At 52.0% G+C, this 17,134-nt stretch overlaps 1 protein-coding gene across 4 annotated transcripts in view; it reads right to left on the bottom strand.

Moving 5' to 3' along the window:
• PAX8 (paired box 8) overlaps positions 1 to 17,134 on the bottom strand; it is a 59,291-nt gene that overhangs the window by 5,454 nt on the left and 36,703 nt on the right. For 2 of the 4 annotated variants that reach the window (XM_030311081.1, XM_032592677.1), the window contains exons 4-9: positions 16,881 to 16,969; positions 16,448 to 16,573; positions 16,009 to 16,184; positions 11,789 to 11,909; positions 11,104 to 11,310; positions 3,735 to 3,836 (exon numbers count right to left, since the gene is read on the bottom strand). In XM_030311081.1, coding sequence (XP_030166941.1) covers positions 3,735 to 3,836; positions 11,104 to 11,310; positions 11,789 to 11,909; positions 16,009 to 16,184; positions 16,448 to 16,573; positions 16,881 to 16,969 — 821 coding nt within the window. The remainder of the gene's footprint in view (positions 1 to 3,734; positions 3,837 to 11,103; positions 11,311 to 11,788; positions 11,910 to 16,008; positions 16,185 to 16,447; positions 16,574 to 16,880; positions 16,970 to 17,134) is intronic. The other 2 variants (XM_032592678.1, XM_032592679.1) reach the window with 1 other exon arrangement.

Genomic DNA, 17,134 nt, shown 5'->3' with positions numbered 1-17,134 from the left:
GTGCTGAAGGCTTGGTCTGTGAGCCTTCTGTGATTTTCCATCCACATTCTCTTTCTAGTGATCTTGTCAAATCACTTGGCATTAAATAACAGCTTGGAACAATGGCTGAAATTTATGTCCTAGCCAGAATTCGTTCCTTCAGACATATATCAAGTGCCTACTGACTTATTAAACCGGGTATTTGGAGGTGTCTCAATCTTATTATGGCCCAGTAGAACTCTTGATTTCCACCTGCCACACATTCTATCCTTTCCTCTCCTGGTCTCCCATATATATACTCGCCAGCACCACCATCCACGCATTTTCCCAAGCTTCAAGCCTAGGAGTCATTCCTGCTTCCTCTGTTTTGGAACCCCCACAGCCAATTCACCAAGTGTTGTTGGCTGTACCGCTAAAATACCTTCAGTGTCTCTTTTCTCCTCCCTCACTGTTTACCCCCGCCCAGCCCAAGCCACCAAGGTCTTGCAGGAACTATTACGGTTGTCCGTCCCCTAACTGGTCTCTGTGCTTCTTCTTTTGACTGTCTACCTTCCAGTCCCAGTAAGCTCCACCCAAGAATGAAACAGCAGTCTGTTTCCCCGGCAGTTGTCTTAAAATTTGACCCAGCCACTACCAACATCCCCTCCTTTTGTAGTGCCTTCCCCATTTACTCGTTGTTCTTGGATATACTCACCAACTCCTTTCTAAGTGTGATCGCGCTAAACTAGTTCCTGCCTTGGGGCCTTTGCACTTGCTGTTCTTTTGGGCTGGGGATGGTTTGCTCTAGTTTATCACTTGGCTGATCACTTTGAAAACCGTCTCAAAGAGGTCTCCCCTATTCACCCAATCTAAAGTAGTTATCTCCTCTCCCCGTGGCTCCTTAATACATCATCCAACTTTACTGTCTTCACAGCACTTGCCACTATCTGAAATGATCTTGTTTACTCATGTGTTGACTTGTTTACTGTACTTTTCTCTTCATGGTTAGGTTGTAAGCTCCATGAATTGAGGGGCCTCCTGCCTTCTTCACTGCTATATCCTCAGCATCCTATACCATAGATATTCAACCAGTATTTGTCAAGTGAAAAAGAGATGAATGGATGAAAGGATGCAAGAATGGTTTAAAGGCTGGAAACTGGATGATGGATGATGGAAAGGTAGAAAGATGAAAGGATGGATATATAGAGGGATATATGGATGGGTGGATGGATGGATGGATGGGTGGATGGGTGGATAGAAGGATAGATGGATCAATGAAAGGATGGATGTAAGAAAGGATGGATAGATGAACGGATACAAGGAACTATCAATGGAAGGAAAAAATGGAAAGATGGATGATGGATGGATGGAAAAATGTGTATAAAGATGCATGGATGGAAAAGTGAGTAGATGGATGGACGGATCCATCTATCTGGAGTTGTCAGTTCAGCTCCAGAACTGGTGTGAGGGTCATCAACTCTGTTAATGGGGCAGGAAAAACAACAACAACCATGAGAAGGCAAAACAGATGATGAGCGGACAGGAGAAGTCTGTGTCCTGGTCCTGTTCTTGTGTCACTTTGCTATAGCTTGCGTTGTTACTTCTAGTATTGGGGGAGGCAGTATGGTGTAGTAGAAAGAACCCTAGATTTGAAATCAAAAGACCTGGGTTTGAACAACTCAGTCACATGGTATAGTTAATTAAGGCCCTGAGCACACTCCTTTGCTTTTCTAAGCTCGTTTCCTCATCTATATTAAACTAGAATGATACCAGCTTCCTAATTTTATGGTGAGGATTCAAGAGGAAAGTTATATCTATGAATGGCCAGGCACACGGGAATTAATGATCTTTTCCTTCCTTCCACAAATGATTGAAGAATGCCCACCGGCATGCCTTGCTTTAAGCATGTATTATGCATCTAACACACAGTCGGCACTCAGTGAAGTTTTTATTAATTTTAATAGAAGGAATCACCGTTTAGTCAACTGGGAGATTGCGGCTACTATAGAGATGGACAAATAATTTTTGTGCAAAAAGATTCCTTAAGAATTAATTTGTACCACGGAGTTCCTAGGAACCAGATGATACTTAAATAGTATTGCATTTTCTGAAACCTGATTTACATATGACTTACTGGAAAGTCCATGCACTGCGCGAGGCAAGGCCCACCCCTTTTGTAATTCACTTGAAGTTGATGTTGTAGTTGTGCTATTTTTTTTTTTTTCCACAACACTCACTCAGGATGAGATCCTTCTGGAAACACCTGCGGGCCTTTGATGAGAGGCCCAAACCTTCCAGCTACCTCACGGGTCATACTCTGGGCCCCAGGACCCCCTTGCCCTGGGCCTGGCCTTGGGGAATGATTCATAATTAAGAGAAAAGCCCTGTGCTTTCTGTTTCCTCCTCCTCCTCTAAGCAGGCGGCAGGGAAAGGTGGAGAGGTTGGAAGGGGGATGGGGGGAGCCGACTGGAGCCTGGGATTTTGATTGAGAGGCCCCATTATCCACACTCTTAAAAAAATAACCGAATCTTTTCCTTTTTTATCTTGACCAATCTCATTTCACGCTCCAGAAGAGGAAGGGAGGGAGGGAGGGAGTCCAGGGCCAGGAGGGAGAGAGGAGTCAGTATTCTGTATTTTCAACGCTGCATTAAGCACATCGCCACGGTAACCAGGCAGCAACAAGTGCCAGCTCAGCAGGTTCCCAGGGAGCGCAGAGCCTCCTTGCCTCCTCTCTTCTCCCTCCCCTCCCTCTGCCCTGGAGAGCCCAGCCCACCTGCTTCAGCACAGGGCACCCAGAGTGGGTGGCTGGCAGAGAACAGCCCCTGCCAGGGAGGGAGGGAGGGAAGCAGCCTGGGTGAATGTAATGTGTTAGGTCTCTGGGGTCAGGGGCGTCTGCACGGGGGTCACAGATGCCCTGATTCAGAGCCCGTTCCAAAAGCTCCACATCCTAGGGCCTCTTGGGGCAGTAGATATGACTCGATTCTGCCCTGTCCTCCCTTGGGTCCTTCCTATACGGTTCCTAAAAGAGTGAGTGAGATTCGCCCAGAAAAACTCCTTGTCCTCACTTGTCTAGACCTTGACACCCTGGGTCACTATTGGGTGATGATCACGCCGGTGGAGAAAGAAATCCACATGACTGGCAGGCAGTATTCCAGGGCAATGCCAGTGATGATGGAGAAATCCTTCCAGCTCATGTCCCTGCAGTACCTTTGGAGTACCTGGAACACGGGTCCTGCCCATGCAGGGTTGAGTGCGTGTGGGGTGTGAAGGAAGGTATATTTCAACCATTTCATCATCATCATCATCATCATCATCACCGACCCCATTCTTATTCAAGTTTTACAGAAAGGGTGTACAAATGCATCAGAGTGAAAAAACTGGGAGACAATGGGTTGCTCAAGGGCCAGGCTTGCGTTTAGCTCACACTGTCCTGCGGACCCCTAAGGCACCCTCCATCAAGCCTCACTGAGTCAACGGAAGAAGTGACAGAGTTTGGGTTTGAACACTGGCCAGTCTCAGCCCTGCCTGTTTCATCACAGGGAATCTGGGAGCAGGTGGGAAGAAGGAAGCTGAGCCGGGGAGAGTTAAGGAGCCAGGACTGCAGTGAAATCTTTGCTCCAAGCGTTTCCAAGAAGATGCACCCTTTGGTGGGTCCTTCAATGCCTTTTGGGAAATCTGTGCATGGGACACACCCTGCCTCTTGGCCCCTCTGGCTCTACCTTTGGCCAACACTTCCTGTTTGCAGTACTCCCCTCCTGCCCAGCCCCTCCCCTTACCTGCCACCATGCCTGCGATGGCAGAAGAGGCATAGCTGCCCTGTCCGCTGGTGGGGATGTGGGGTGGGTATCCGGGCAGCGTGGGCCCCACCATCTCTCTCCCTGGAAAAATACAGCAAGGAGTCATTAGTTGGGCCACTGTGGGCTTCTGCGCTGTCTGTCTTGCTTCCCTGAGGCTCAGCGAGTCTTCCCTCATGCCACCACCACTCTCCTCAAAGCCAGTCTCCAAACCCACTCCCCCTCCTCCCTTCTCTGAGCTCCAGCTTCTCCCCCTGTCTGGCCGACAGGACACAGGCTCCGCCGTGCAGGGAGCACTTGCTGTTGCAGTCCTGTATTGTGGCCCATCCTCCAGTGATTTTATTGGTGTGCATCTTATTTACCCATAACAATGTCATGGTTTTGAAGGCAGGGCGGGGGCTCTCTCTTCTGGGTCTTTGTTATCCCCCCCAGCGTCCAGCGTACCAGTGTGTGTAGCTGGCCTAAGTAATACATGAGGGGCCACTGGACTCAGAGCTCACATTCTTTCAGCTCCGCTTTGAGGATCAAGAACGAGGTCCTATAAGGGATGGCAAAGGCCTTTGGGCCACTACCTTTCACTATAATTTTTTGGACCCGTGGCAGACATCGCTAATCAATCACTGAACTGGCTTCCAATGGGCCAGGGAGGGTGGTTCCTATTCCTCAACGTGGTCTTCCAGGTGGGTACAACCTATCTGAATTGTAAAGGACACAAAACCTATAGTCTATCCCTGACCTAGAAAGGAGACACAGGCTGAGAGATATTTGGTGTTAACACCTGAACATGAATCACACATCTGTCAATTCCATTCCTGGAAAAAAAACCACAAACAAAAACCAAAAAACAACCCACTTTCAGCAAAACGGACATCCAGCTCTCTCTTTATAATCTACGGGTAATGCCCTTGTCTTGGAGGCATGTGGAGACAGCCCTAGTGACCTGATTTCCCTGGCTCTACCTCTCCTCTACATTAGAAAGTTTGAACCTTCCCATTCTGGAGGCCCCGTCTGACTCGGTGAGTTTCTTCCACTTCTCTCGTGTCCCACAGGCCCAGATCAGACTCTCCCTCACCCAAAGATTCTTGGCAATTCATCCTGCTTTGGCCACATCTGTCCAGGTGGCCACTCAGCATATTTATTAATAACATCTATTTTACTCTCAAATGCCCCATTTGGAATGATGAGTTATTTGGTCATTCCATTTCTTAGTGATGTTTACAGGGTTTCTCAACTTCAGCACTATTGACATTTGGGGCCAGATAATTTTTTTTTAAATTTTTTTTTAACGTTTATTTTATTTTTGAGGCAGAGAGAGACAGGGCATGAACGGGGGAGGGTCAGAGAGAGAGGGAGACACAGAATCGGAAACAGGCTCCAGGCTCTGAGCAGTCAGCACAGAGCCCGACACGGGGCTCGAACTCACGGACCGCGAGATCGTGACCTGAGCCGAAGTCAGACGCTTAACCAACTGCGCCACCCAGGCGCCCCAGGGGCCAGCTAATTTTTGTGGGGGGGTCATCCTCAGCATCGCAAGGATGTTCCATAGCATCCCTGGCGTCTAGTCGCTAGGTACTGGAAGCACTTCCCACCCCACAGGACAACCAAAAATGTCTCCAGATATTGTCATACGTCCCCAGGGGGCAAAATCACCCTGGGGTGAGAAACGCTGTGTTCGGTTATGACCATTTTACCCAAGCGCCTCTGCCTCCTTCACATGGGGGGCTGCCTTTTCTCCCGGGACTCAACTCACAGGGACCCCCTGTGAGTCTGTCAACCAACTTACGAAGGCCGTCCCCTCTGCACCACTGCCTGTCCAACTTTTCTGCCTGACATCCCCCCGAGGTCCAACATGCTTTGAACTCTTCAGGGGGTGGCTAGTAATGATGAAAGGGAAGGCACGTCCCATGGAACCTTATGAGTCGTCAGTACTGCGGCGACTAAATCTTACCTCTATTTTTAGAGATTTCCTGAAGACAAGTTGTGCATTCAATAAAGATTTATTGAGAAAGTATGAGGTCCCAGGCACTTTTCCGAATACTGGGGATACAGCAGTGAATAAGAATGCTAAATTAGCAAGGCCAGCCAGTAAAGCAAGGTTGGGCATGAGCTGGGATAAGCGTGTGAGCCAAGTTTAGGGGGTCAACAAACGAGACCAGGCCTTCTGGACTTCTGTCTTTCCTCTGAAGGAAGGATTTAGGAACCAGAGGACCTTGGTCCTTATCCTGCTTCTGCAACTAATTTTCCAAGTGTCCTTAGACCTATGTGCCCAAGCTTGTTTCTTCATGTGCAAAATGGGTGGGGGAGGGGGGAAAATAAGAGTACCTTATATACCTTATTACTATTACTATGATGTTATCAGTATAACTCACAGCCAGGGTTTCATGTTATAGGTGGACATCGATTAGTGCAGTGGACACATTCTATAAGTTGTTACATCATGGGAACCCTTATAGAATAAACCCTATTTGAAATGAGCCATCAGTGTTCATTATTTAAAACTATGTGAATGTTTTCATAAAAATGAACACCATCGGTGCCGGAGCAAACAGGGTGGAATCCACTGGAATTCTATAGGTGGGTTCAGTTCACTTGACCCAAGGTCTGAATAAAGGAGGGATTGGAAACTCAGGTGAGGCAAGGAAATTTTAGTGCATTTAGAAGTAGAGGAAGGACTATGCAGAAAATACTCCAAGGTAAAATCTGATCCTTCTTTGAAGAAGGACTGCAATACAATCAGCTATCGGACTCAGCCCCCTCGGCTCTCAGATGAACATTTAGCAAAAGACTGAAGGCTCTGAGAGGAAGGGGCGGCTATGAAGTCTGTGAGGGCAGCAGGCGTACAGGGGGTGGACAGATGCATGAGTAGGAGAGTGATGGAGGAGGGTTGGTGGCTAATTCAGGCCCAATGCCTTTTCTTTTCTTTTCCTGCTTCCTCTTCCCTGAGAGAGAGAGAGAGAGAGAGAGAGAGAGCTCTAGATCCAAGCCAGGCTGTGGATGAGGGACAAACTAATTTCTCTGAATCACATCTTCCCATCTGTCTCATGAGCTAGGTTATATTAGAGATAGTAAATTAGGTTCACCTTATCACTTATTTCATTGGTAGGAGCTTCCTGGTACCCTGTGTTGAGAAGGATTCTGAGGCTGCATCTGTGTCTACCATGACTGGGGCTGGAGGTGAGGAGGTAACTCTTGGCTTTTAGGCCTCCTCTTTGCTGGTGCTGGTCTAGGTATTCTCCAGGTCTCCTTTGACCCTGGAGCCCTGTGGTTCCACACTCCCCTTTCTACTGCCCTCGACCCATCCCTTTCCATCACCTGGCCCTACTGTTTCTTGAGCTCCGCAGCTCAGTGGGCAGAGCACCAGGACACATGCTCCCCCGAAGCTGCAATTTAGTCACAACTGCCCTGTAGGACCCCATCCCATGAGAGCTAGCCCCTAGACTGCTCTTAGAAATAAATTCATTAACCTCACTCCCTTATATTCTGAGATTTTAATCTTCATCTCTCCTTGACCACCGAATTTTCTCCCAGGGGAGCAGACGTTTCTGGATCAAGTGCTGGAGCAGACCCCAAAGTCTTCCATGAAACTTGGCCCTCCTGGAAAGCCTAGTAAGACTTTCTACAGGATGGCCCTCATCCAGCCTATGGTACCTTAAACTCCCCTGTCAATCCCTCAAAACTCTGCTTCAGTTCCTTGAATATGTGGTTTCTTCCAAAAAGCCAAGAACCTTGTGACCTTCTCAGAAATGTAACCACAGAAGCCATGAGGTAGATGCACTCCAACATGTTAGAGACATGCAACTCTAACCACGACCTTTTACTGAATTACTTATTTTTGAAGGGTCTTCATCATTAGTTTCTTTGATTTGTTATTATTTATTTATTTATTTATTTATATTTTGAGAGAGAGTGCGTGCGCATGTGTGCATGCATGAGTGAGGGAGGAGCAGAAGGAGAGACAGAGAGAGAGAGAGAGAGAGAGAGAGAGGATCGTAAGCAGGCTCCATGCTCAGTGCAAAGCCTAAATCAGGGCTCAATCCCATGACCCTAGGATCATGATCTGAGCTGAAATCAAGAGAGACACTTAACCAACTGAGCCACCCAGGTGCCCTTAGGTTCTTTGATTTGTAATTCCTCTGCACTCAAATATACTTTCTACATGGCCCTATTTTTCAGAAAGTGATGTAGACACAGGTTGATGTTCACTGGCTGCAAAGTGGGGTTCTATAAAAAAACACTAGCACCCCAGAAATATTGGCAAGTGTTCTAAATATTGGTAGAGTCCAGGAGGAATTTAGAGGGTAGAGGTGATTTCAGACAATTTTATTTGCCCACTTTGATGTCTGCCCTCTACTTGACCCCTTTTCAATTCCTTATCTTGTTCTGATAGCAAAGAAAATTTATAGCAATCCAGAAATCTCTTTGGCAGGACTAAATATAATTTTGCACAAAAGAATGGAGGCGGGTAGTGGACTCTTTGATGATAAAACCAAACTCAGGGCTCTCTGATCAGCTGAGCTGGAATCAGCCCTGGAACACCCAGGACAAGGATGCCTTCGCTATCACTCTTGCAAATGTGTTGGGACCCAGACTGGGGCATCTGAAGGGAAATGGCAGGAATATTAGGGACAATCCTATTGTTCCCCAAACTCTGATCCTTCTTTTTTAAAAAGCTGATTAGGGAGAAGCTGAGACCCAGAGGGACAGTCACCCTGGAGACCGCACTATCAGAGACACTGGGTGAGGAGAGGAAGTGACCCCAGGGGGAGACTGTGAAGCAGCAGGGAGGGTTCTTAGGAAGCCACTCAGAGGAAGTGAGCTGGGAAGGCTCTGGTAGGTGAGGGCCAAGCTGATTCTGGAATGAAAACTCATCTGGTCCTGCCTCTTTCCTCTTGTCTGCAGCACTACCTCGGCATAATTGAGTCTTGGCTCCCTTCTTTCTTTCAAGTTCACCTCTTCTTCTCTTGGATGGCTTTCTAGCCCCCCCGACTCTTGAGATCCTTCCTTCCTTCCGGCCTTCCTTCTCCCTGCATGTCCTCCCAGCCTGCTCACCGTGGCTCGGACCCACGGTAGGTATTTTAGGTCCATTCTTGACCATAGTCTGCAGGTGGACAGTCTTCGAGGAGCCGCAGGTCAACACCCTGGGCTCCACATGGACACCAGCCATCCTGTACCTTGTGCCCAAGCCACAGGGCTGGCCCGGCTCTGTGAACTACATCCCTGACTTGCTTCCTGCTCTTGGCAACCTGCCTGGACCCGGTGCCTCCAAGCCTGGGCGTTCCTTGACAGAGGAAGAGTCCCTGACTCTGGTGCTGCATCTTCAGCCCTCGGGCTGGGCCCTACAGCCAGCCATTGGCTTCCACAGGGGCCGCACTCTATACCCTGGTGTCTGCTGACAGCTTCTTTGCTCCATGGGGTGCATGACCTTCCATTTCTGCTGCTGGTCTGGAATGTGGGCATGTCCACTAAACTGAGAGCTGACAGAGGTCGGAAGTGGCCCACTGCTTTGACTGCATATCGACAGGGGGTGCGTGAAGCCCTAACAGGGTGACAGGGAAGGGAGAAAATTGGGGGCAGGGAGTTTGCCACGGACCACTGTCCAAGACCGCTTCCCAATGCCATGCGTCCACTGCCTTGACCTCTCAAATGGTCCTGCCAGGTACCTGGGCAACTCACGCAGTAACTAAAGAACTGCACCCCATCGTCACGTGCTCCATCCACACCTCATCCCCTGCCTGGCTTATTGCAGCCCTCCTGGTTGGGGCCCACCATTCACACGAAGCAGGCGGTCTCACCCAGTGCTTGGGCCTCTCCATCCTGCAGTGGATGTGAGCCCCTTTACTCCCTGGCTCCCCTCCCACCCTCCCATCCCATTTTCTCTGGCTGACATCACTCCACTCAGCTCACAGATTTTTCTCCTTTAATCACTTTGGTCAAAACAAATGACCCGTCTCCGCTGACTTCACCCGCTTGTGAAATTTTGAACTCTGAGTCAGCATGTGCTCCCGTGCCCCATACCCTGAAACACTGCCTCTCTGCCCACACATTGGGCTTCCTTCATGAACCCTTTACCTCTGTGCCCACCTCTTTCAAGAGGTCCTCCCACACTAGACGTGGGGATGCACAGAGAAAAACATCCCAGGTCCAGCCAGACTGTGCACTTGAGTAAGATGACCTTGTGGTCCCTCTGGGCAGGTAGAGGCCTTGTTCTTCTGGTGTGGTGGTTTTCAAGTCCAGGGGCTTTCAGGGGGGCAGAGTCCCTACTTCAAAACAGAGTAGCTCTTCATTTGTCTGATTTGGATACCTGGCTTCTGTAAAAGCTGTCATTTTAACAGCGTGTTTTGAGGCCCAGCAAGGTGAAAAACACTGGTCCAGAAGGGCTAGTCCACTTCTGGCTTCCTCCATGGGTTCTGGTTCAGTGCCTTGGGCCCACATCTAATACAGTCCCATCTCCGTGGAAGCCCTTCGGAGAGCTGAAGGCTATCATGGGTCCCTCCCTGCTCCCCATTCTTGCTCCATCTCAGGTCTTCTCCTGCCCAAGCCAGACACCCTCTTTCAGCTGCTGCCCAGGCCTTGGCTGGTGGGCTGATGCCCTACTTCCAGGGAGGCCCACTTCTGCTGAGGTCTGACCCACAGGCCGCATGCAGGCCGAGCCCTCACTCTGCCAGACAACCACACGCCTACGCAGGGGCCCTGGCCAGGCCCAACTCCTTCCTGGGCCTCTTTCCCATCAATATAAGGAGAGATTTGCTCTAGATGCCCCTAAGGCATTCCAGCTTTACGTGTTTTGAGGCCAGTGAAGTTCCTGATGGGAGGTCCCCTGCTCCCTCATCTCTCAAGTTTCTCCAAGGGTGACCCTGTTAAGCTGGATACAAGGAGTGCTACACTGTGGAGACCCAACTGGGACGGACCCTCTGTCTTCTTTAGAAATTTGATCCGGAAATCGTCTCCAAAAGCCAATGACTTCTTCCCTCCAAAGTTTTCTTCTTTTCCTTCTTTTTTACTTTTCACCCAGACCAAGGGTTCACTGCTTTATACTGCCTGGCTCCTGGCCTTAAGGCCCCCCTGCTCTTCCATGGGTCTTTGGGGGGAGGTTCTGGAAATGTGCCGCGCACCCCACTTCCTGGCATCCCCAGAGTGCCTGCCCCTCCCACGGCCTGACTTGGCCAGCACCGAGCACCACATCTCGGCACGTCCAAAAGCTGCGGGTAGATTTAGGGAATAGGGTGACGGTGGACAGGACTGAGGGCCAGAGACGGGGCTGGACCCAAAGCAGGGGACTGGTGGCCGGCCCTGAGGACCTCCCCCTCCCCCACCCGCGATAGCTGCACGGCCCGGGACCTCCCTGTCGTACCTGAGAGGAGGGCCTGGCCCGTGAACTGCCCGTACACGGAGGCAGCATGGGGAAAGGCATTGAAGGGCGGGACCGAGGCACCGGCTGGGACCCCGGAGCCGACTTGCTGCAGATCCAAAAAGGCGGAGCTAGATAAAGAGGAAGGGGTGGAGCTAGAACTGGACACCTCGGGGGTTTCCTGCTTTATGGCGAAGGGTGAATGAGGATCTGCCGGAGGGAGGGAGACAACAAGGAGAGAGGGGTGTGAGATGATGGGGTGGGCACATGCACAGACCCAGCCATGAGATGCGGGAGGGGTGCGGGCGGGGCGCGGGGGCAGGCGGCTCCTCTCTGAGTCTGGGGGTGGCGGGAGGGCTGCACGTGTTCCTCGGGGTGAGTGAGGGCTGGAGAGAAGCTCTGCCTCCCTGCTGTGCCTCTGCTAGCATAGGAGTGTTGTGTGTGCCGCCTCCCCTCCCCTCCCCCGCAGCGGTGGGGGAGCGAGGAGGCACGGAGGGGGCCTGGGAGGGGGGCCTGGGACACGAGGCTAGACCCTCTGGACCCACCTGGAGGCCCAGCCAGCACAGCCCACCTCTCCTCTGCAGGCCCAAGGTCCTAGCACCCTCCTCCTCAGGGCCGGCCGCGCTCTGCCTTCCAGCCCATCTGTGCAGCTGGGGCCACGTGGCCCAGGACATTCCGGGCGTCGTACCTGCCACCACTGGGTAGGTCTGATGAGTCGAGAGGTTGCGCCCCAAGGGTGTATTGGAAGGGGTCAGGGTGGCCTTGCCGTCGTCCAGGGCGCTGTTGAGCAAGGGCAGCGGGTAGAGGCCCTGGGGAACAAAGAGAAGTCAGCGCACAGAGGCCCCTGGCAGGCGGCCTACCTAGAGACCCTGAAGCCTGATCTCCGGGCTTCCTCTCCTGCGGCCCTGGAATCCAAAGCCGGCTGGTCTCCCTCCCTGTCTCCCCACACGGTCTGGACGCACAGAGAGCAGGATGCAGGGCTGGAGCGGTCTGCCTCTGGCCTGGCTCAGAGTGCTTCGCTCCATTCATTAGTTTATTCCTCTCCGGATAGGAAATGCAGGCACAGGGAAGCCAAGAAGCTCGTCATACTCCCATGTGGGGCAGAGCCAGGACCGAAACCCAAGGGGCCTGGCTCTCGTGTGCATGCTGTCAAACGCTGCCCTAAACTGGAAGACACGATGACCGCTTCTGTTTGCAAAGAGGGCACGTCAGAGCTTTGCCAATGCCATACTGATCCACTGAGCCCCATGGCCTTGTGATGTGGCCAAGCAGTATTTTGTATGTTTTGTACGTGGAGAGCCCAAAGCCCAGAGAGGCAAGTGTCCCTGGTAAGTATGAAACTGGTACCAAACAGAGGGCCCCGGATCCTGCCTCGTGTGCTCTTCCCTTCAATAAAGTGGCAGACAGGACACCCACCAGAACAGGTGGGTGTCTTTCTCTTTTCTACGTCCAAGTAAACATTAACTCGCAGGTTCAGCTGGACGATGATACTTGGGGTCAATTTTGTTTAAAAATCTCTTTATCAAGTACCTGGGGGAGTTTTCTTTGTTAAGGCCTCGTTTTAGATGCCCTCCGGCCTCCCTGGACATGAGTGGGGTTATGTACGATTAAGGCAAGCATGCATTACCCCTCACTGGGACTCCCTCCCTTGAGGGGACAAGACAGCGCAAACAGGCACACACCCGATCCCCCAGGCAGGTCACACACATCACAAACACACTAGGTGGAGCCGTGTGCATATTAAAATCGAGGAACGTTCTGCGGTTACATAACAGCTCCACTAAAGGCAGTCACTTCCATGGAGCCGTGTTCTCCAAGGGGCCACAGCACTTTCTGGTTGCATGCTGGGCACTTTTGGAAACTGCAGTCAATTCTGAAGGCCACCAGGGCACCATTACCATGTAGCAGCAATTACTGACTGAATGGTGCTCTGGTTCCATGCCTTCCGAGGGGAGACTGCTGCAGGGTAGGGTAGGGTTGCCTGGAGCCTGGCTTAATGAAATTGAACAAAATACCCAATTTCTAGAGAGTGTAAGAGAAGTTTAAAATGCCTTATGGATGTGTTGATTTGATAACAAATATCTACTCGAAATCCTATAGCTTTCCAGAATCCAGGCAATTCAGTGAAGGGGGAAAAAAAAATCCCCAAATCTCTAGAGTCAGACATCTTGGTGATGTTGCATTGAATGGCGGCGATATCCCAGTAATGGGATAAACTGGGATGGAGCCTGAATTGGCGTGCAGAGGGGCACAGTGCTTTCGTTTCCTGGGCCAGTTTGAGCCCTGGCTCTGCAATGACCAGCCAAGGAGCTTTAATCTCCTTGACCTCTCTGAGCCTTGATTTTTTTTTTTTTTCTCCTACATAACAAGGATAATAGAATCTGATGTACGGATTGAATGAGATTCTATATACATATACTAAATGCTTAGCACGGAATGCCCAATAAATTGCTATCATAGGTATTATTATTTCAGAATTATGTGAAGAGTCATAAGCTGCCAAATTCTTGCAGTCTGTCCTAATAGTCACATTCTGTTGATCTGCTTCTTATTGCCTTTATAAAATAGAGGAAAAATACCTGTTCCTAAGCGTGACATCTAACTGTGCCTGATCGTGAAAGAGTAACCAGAAGTAAGGCCGCCATCTTACTTTCCCCTTGTTGATTTTACAGAACCTCAGGTCAGGTGTGTGGACCTGTAAGCCTCTCTCTCTCCCTCTCTCTCTCTCTCTCTCTTTCTCGGCTCCCCAGGCCAGAGGGCCTTCCCGTGCCCAGATGAGAGAACACGGAGTGTCCTTTGATGGCACAGAGTCACCAAGGGTGGGAAAGGCAGGGGCTCAGATTCAAAGAGCCCTCGGGACAGGCTGGATTCTCCCTGCCCCCACCACCAACCCAGGTGAATGAATGAGCGAGCAGAAGACTGGCTGAGGGAGGGAATGAATCATGGGTGGACATGGCTGAGCCTCAGTTTCCTCCTGTACAGGATGAGAGGTTGGAGGAGTTCCATGGTTTTCGAACTCTGTTTTTCCGGTCTTCACATAATAATGGACATAGAAGCACCATATCTAAAACAGGTATCAGTGGGCAAGTCTGAATGAAACCAGGGCCGGCAGGTCTGAGCTCCACAGCTGTTTGCTCCCCCAGGCTCCTTGGACCCTCCCTGGCCCTGGGTTATCTCCACGCAAATGGAAAGACTGGACTCAGTGGTCCCCGAGGTCCCTGCGGCTCTGAGACTCTCTGATAACCATAATTCCCCATGTACGACATAGGCCGGCTTGGTGTGGGGTCTCGGGGCTTCCTTGTAATCAAGGAATCAGCCAGGTTAATGGAGCCAGGAAATGGCTCTGTGACCCAGAGGGCGCCTGGGGTCTCAGCAGCAGGGTTTCTTTACCAGGATGGCTGCTGTTTGCACACTGGGGTTACGCAGGCTCCTTCCCACAGAGTGGGGTCCCCGTGGGCCCACGGCTGCGGCCCCATTTCCCTCAGGGAGCCATGTGCTGACTCTCCGATGAGCACCTGGACCCTCTCCCCAGGTCTGCTGATGGCCAGCTTTCTCTGCACCCCCTCATGGGGTGCAGAGCCCGGCCTGATAAAATCGCTGACGCAGATTGCCGGCCCAGCTGCGGTGCTGGCATGGACCCAGCAGCCCAGACGGTCACTGGCAGTGGTTCAGCTGGTTATTGGCATCGGCGACATTGTCCTGCTCAGACTTTAAAGGCGTAAAGCTTGCCTCATTCCTGGGTCAAATGCTAGCAGGAGCAAAGTGGGACGCGTGGACCCACCCTAAGGGAATTCCTCAGCTGGTTGATCCCGTGGGGGAGGGGGTGGAGGTCACGGCTACTGCGGACAGATACAGATGAACTGAGGGGCCAACGGCCCTGGAGTTTCTGTCAGACTTGTGGAGTCTCTTTTGGGCTCGTGGGAGACCCATGACATCTCTGCTACCTTTTCCCGGAAGCTGACCCACTATAAACCATCTCACCTGTCCTGAGCACGAGAAATAAAAAAAAAAAACAAACAAAAACAAAACAAAAAACTCCCCTGTAACTTGAAATTTAGCGTTCTGGATTTCTCAGCTCACTCACCCATACGTCTTCACTGGGTATCTATTCTAAAAGGGGCACAACGTTAGGTGCTGGAGATTAAAAAAAAAAAAAAAAAAAAAAAAAGATGCTTCAAGACACCGCCCTGCCTTATGAAATCCACTGTCCACACCTCTGTCCACTAGACGGTTCCAGCACAATGTGAGAAGTTACCCGAGGGGCACGTTGGGTATGCAGAAGCACAGACGAGGGAGAGACGGAGCATGTCTGAGGGGCAGGGCATGCTTCATGGACAAGTGATGCTTGAGCTGAGTCATAATGGCCAAGCGGTACTTTTCCAGGCAGAAAGGTGGGAGGCGAGGCGCTGTGCGGGGAGGGCGTGCACCGTGCCAGTGCAGAGAGGTGTGAACGAGAGCGGTGTGCTCGGGAGTGTGAGTCATGCAGGGTCGTAGGGTGTGCGGGTGTGAGTGGCTAGAGATAGGCTGCAGGTGCTGGCTGAGGTCATGGCGTAGGGCTTGGAGGAGCTGCTTTGGAGCTGTAGGACCTGACCCCTGCGGTCTGTGAAAGCCACGGGGCAACAGAGGGATGGTTGTGTTGCTCTTCCCGAAAAGGCAGAGCTCAGAGGCTATAGGTGAGGAGAGGCAAGAGTGCTGGGGGCAGGGGCGGGGGGAGGGGAGGAGATGCCAGCATCTGGGAAAATAAAGTCTGTGAGGCTTGGAGCTGCATGAAGCATGCGCCCTGAGCCCATCGGAGCAAGTTCTAGTTGCTCTGGTGGCTGGACTGCAGGCTGACTGGGAGTCTTTGAGAGACGGCGCTTTGCTGCAGCCCCTGCCCGCCGCCGCTCACCTGCTCACCCGGCTGCTCACCTGCTCGCCTTTGGTGTGGCTGGGGGAGGCATAGGCCTCCGGGTAGTGCTGCCGCTCGAATGGGCACTCGAGCGGCTCAAGGTGGTGCTGGCTGAAGGCGTCCGTGCGAAGGTGCTTGCGGGGCCCGCTGCTGCTGCTCTGGGAGTCGATGCTCAGCCGGCAGCTGTCCTGGTCACCTGGCATCCCCAGGCAGGGAGAGAGCTTTCAGGGGACCCATCTACCACACCCCAGGCCAGAGTGGAAGGGCAGACTCGGGCTGCAGAGGGATGGGAAGGACCTGGCTCCGGGCTGCGGGACTGTGGCCAGCTTGGGGGGGTGGGCCACGTGCTGTAGGCGGGAGTTGCAAAGTCTGGGGCCACCGGTCCCTGTGGAGCCTGAGCAGACTGCCCTCCTGCACCGCCCCCCACCCCGACCTGCCCTCTGGCTCCCCAACACTCACTGTCGTCCATTTTCCTCTTGCTGTCGCTGCCAGGCTGAGCAATCCCCAGGAGCCCGTTGATGGAGTAGGTGGAGCCCAGAGAGTCTGACTGGGGTGACTCTGGGGGCGTTACAGCTGAGCTGGGGACTGCAGTTGGGGGGAGAGGGAGAGGGTCAGCACATGCAGGTGACACCCCTGGGAGCCCCCGCTGCCACCATGGGGGAGACAGGGGGCCCACTGGAGTGGGGGTTCTTGGATCAAGGCTGCCGGAAATGTTTCCACCCCTAAGTATGTCAGTGCATCTTCCCCGGGACCCAGCAAGGCTTTGTCGGTGGAAGGGCTCAGTCTGCACAGGCGGGTGTGTGTGTGTGTGTGTGTGTGTGTGTGTGTGTGGCTGTTTTTGCTGATGGGTATGGGCGTGCGAGGCTGAGTGTGCCTGCAGGTCAGCACTCACTCAGCGTGTGTCCCGGGCTCAGGGACTTGGTGGCCACGCAGCTGTCCATGGGGAGGTTGAATGGTTGCTGCACTTTGGTCCGGATGATCCTGTAAGGAAGACAAGAAAGGCTATTAGAGAGAAGAGGAGGAAACAGGACTCACGCTGCCCTGGATCTGTGCCTTTTTGAGAGCCCACCTGGGTATCTTAAAGGCACCTCGATTACAACCTGCTACAATCAAATGCATGGCCTTACTCCTCACACCTGGTCCTTC

The sequence above is a fragment of the Lynx canadensis genome, chromosome A3 (assembly GCF_007474595.2).
Source record: "Lynx canadensis isolate LIC74 chromosome A3, mLynCan4.pri.v2, whole genome shotgun sequence".
Taxonomy (NCBI): domain Eukaryota; kingdom Metazoa; phylum Chordata; class Mammalia; order Carnivora; family Felidae; genus Lynx; species Lynx canadensis.
Note: the sequence above shows the minus strand (reverse complement) of the source record. Positions and strands in the feature narration are given on the sequence as shown.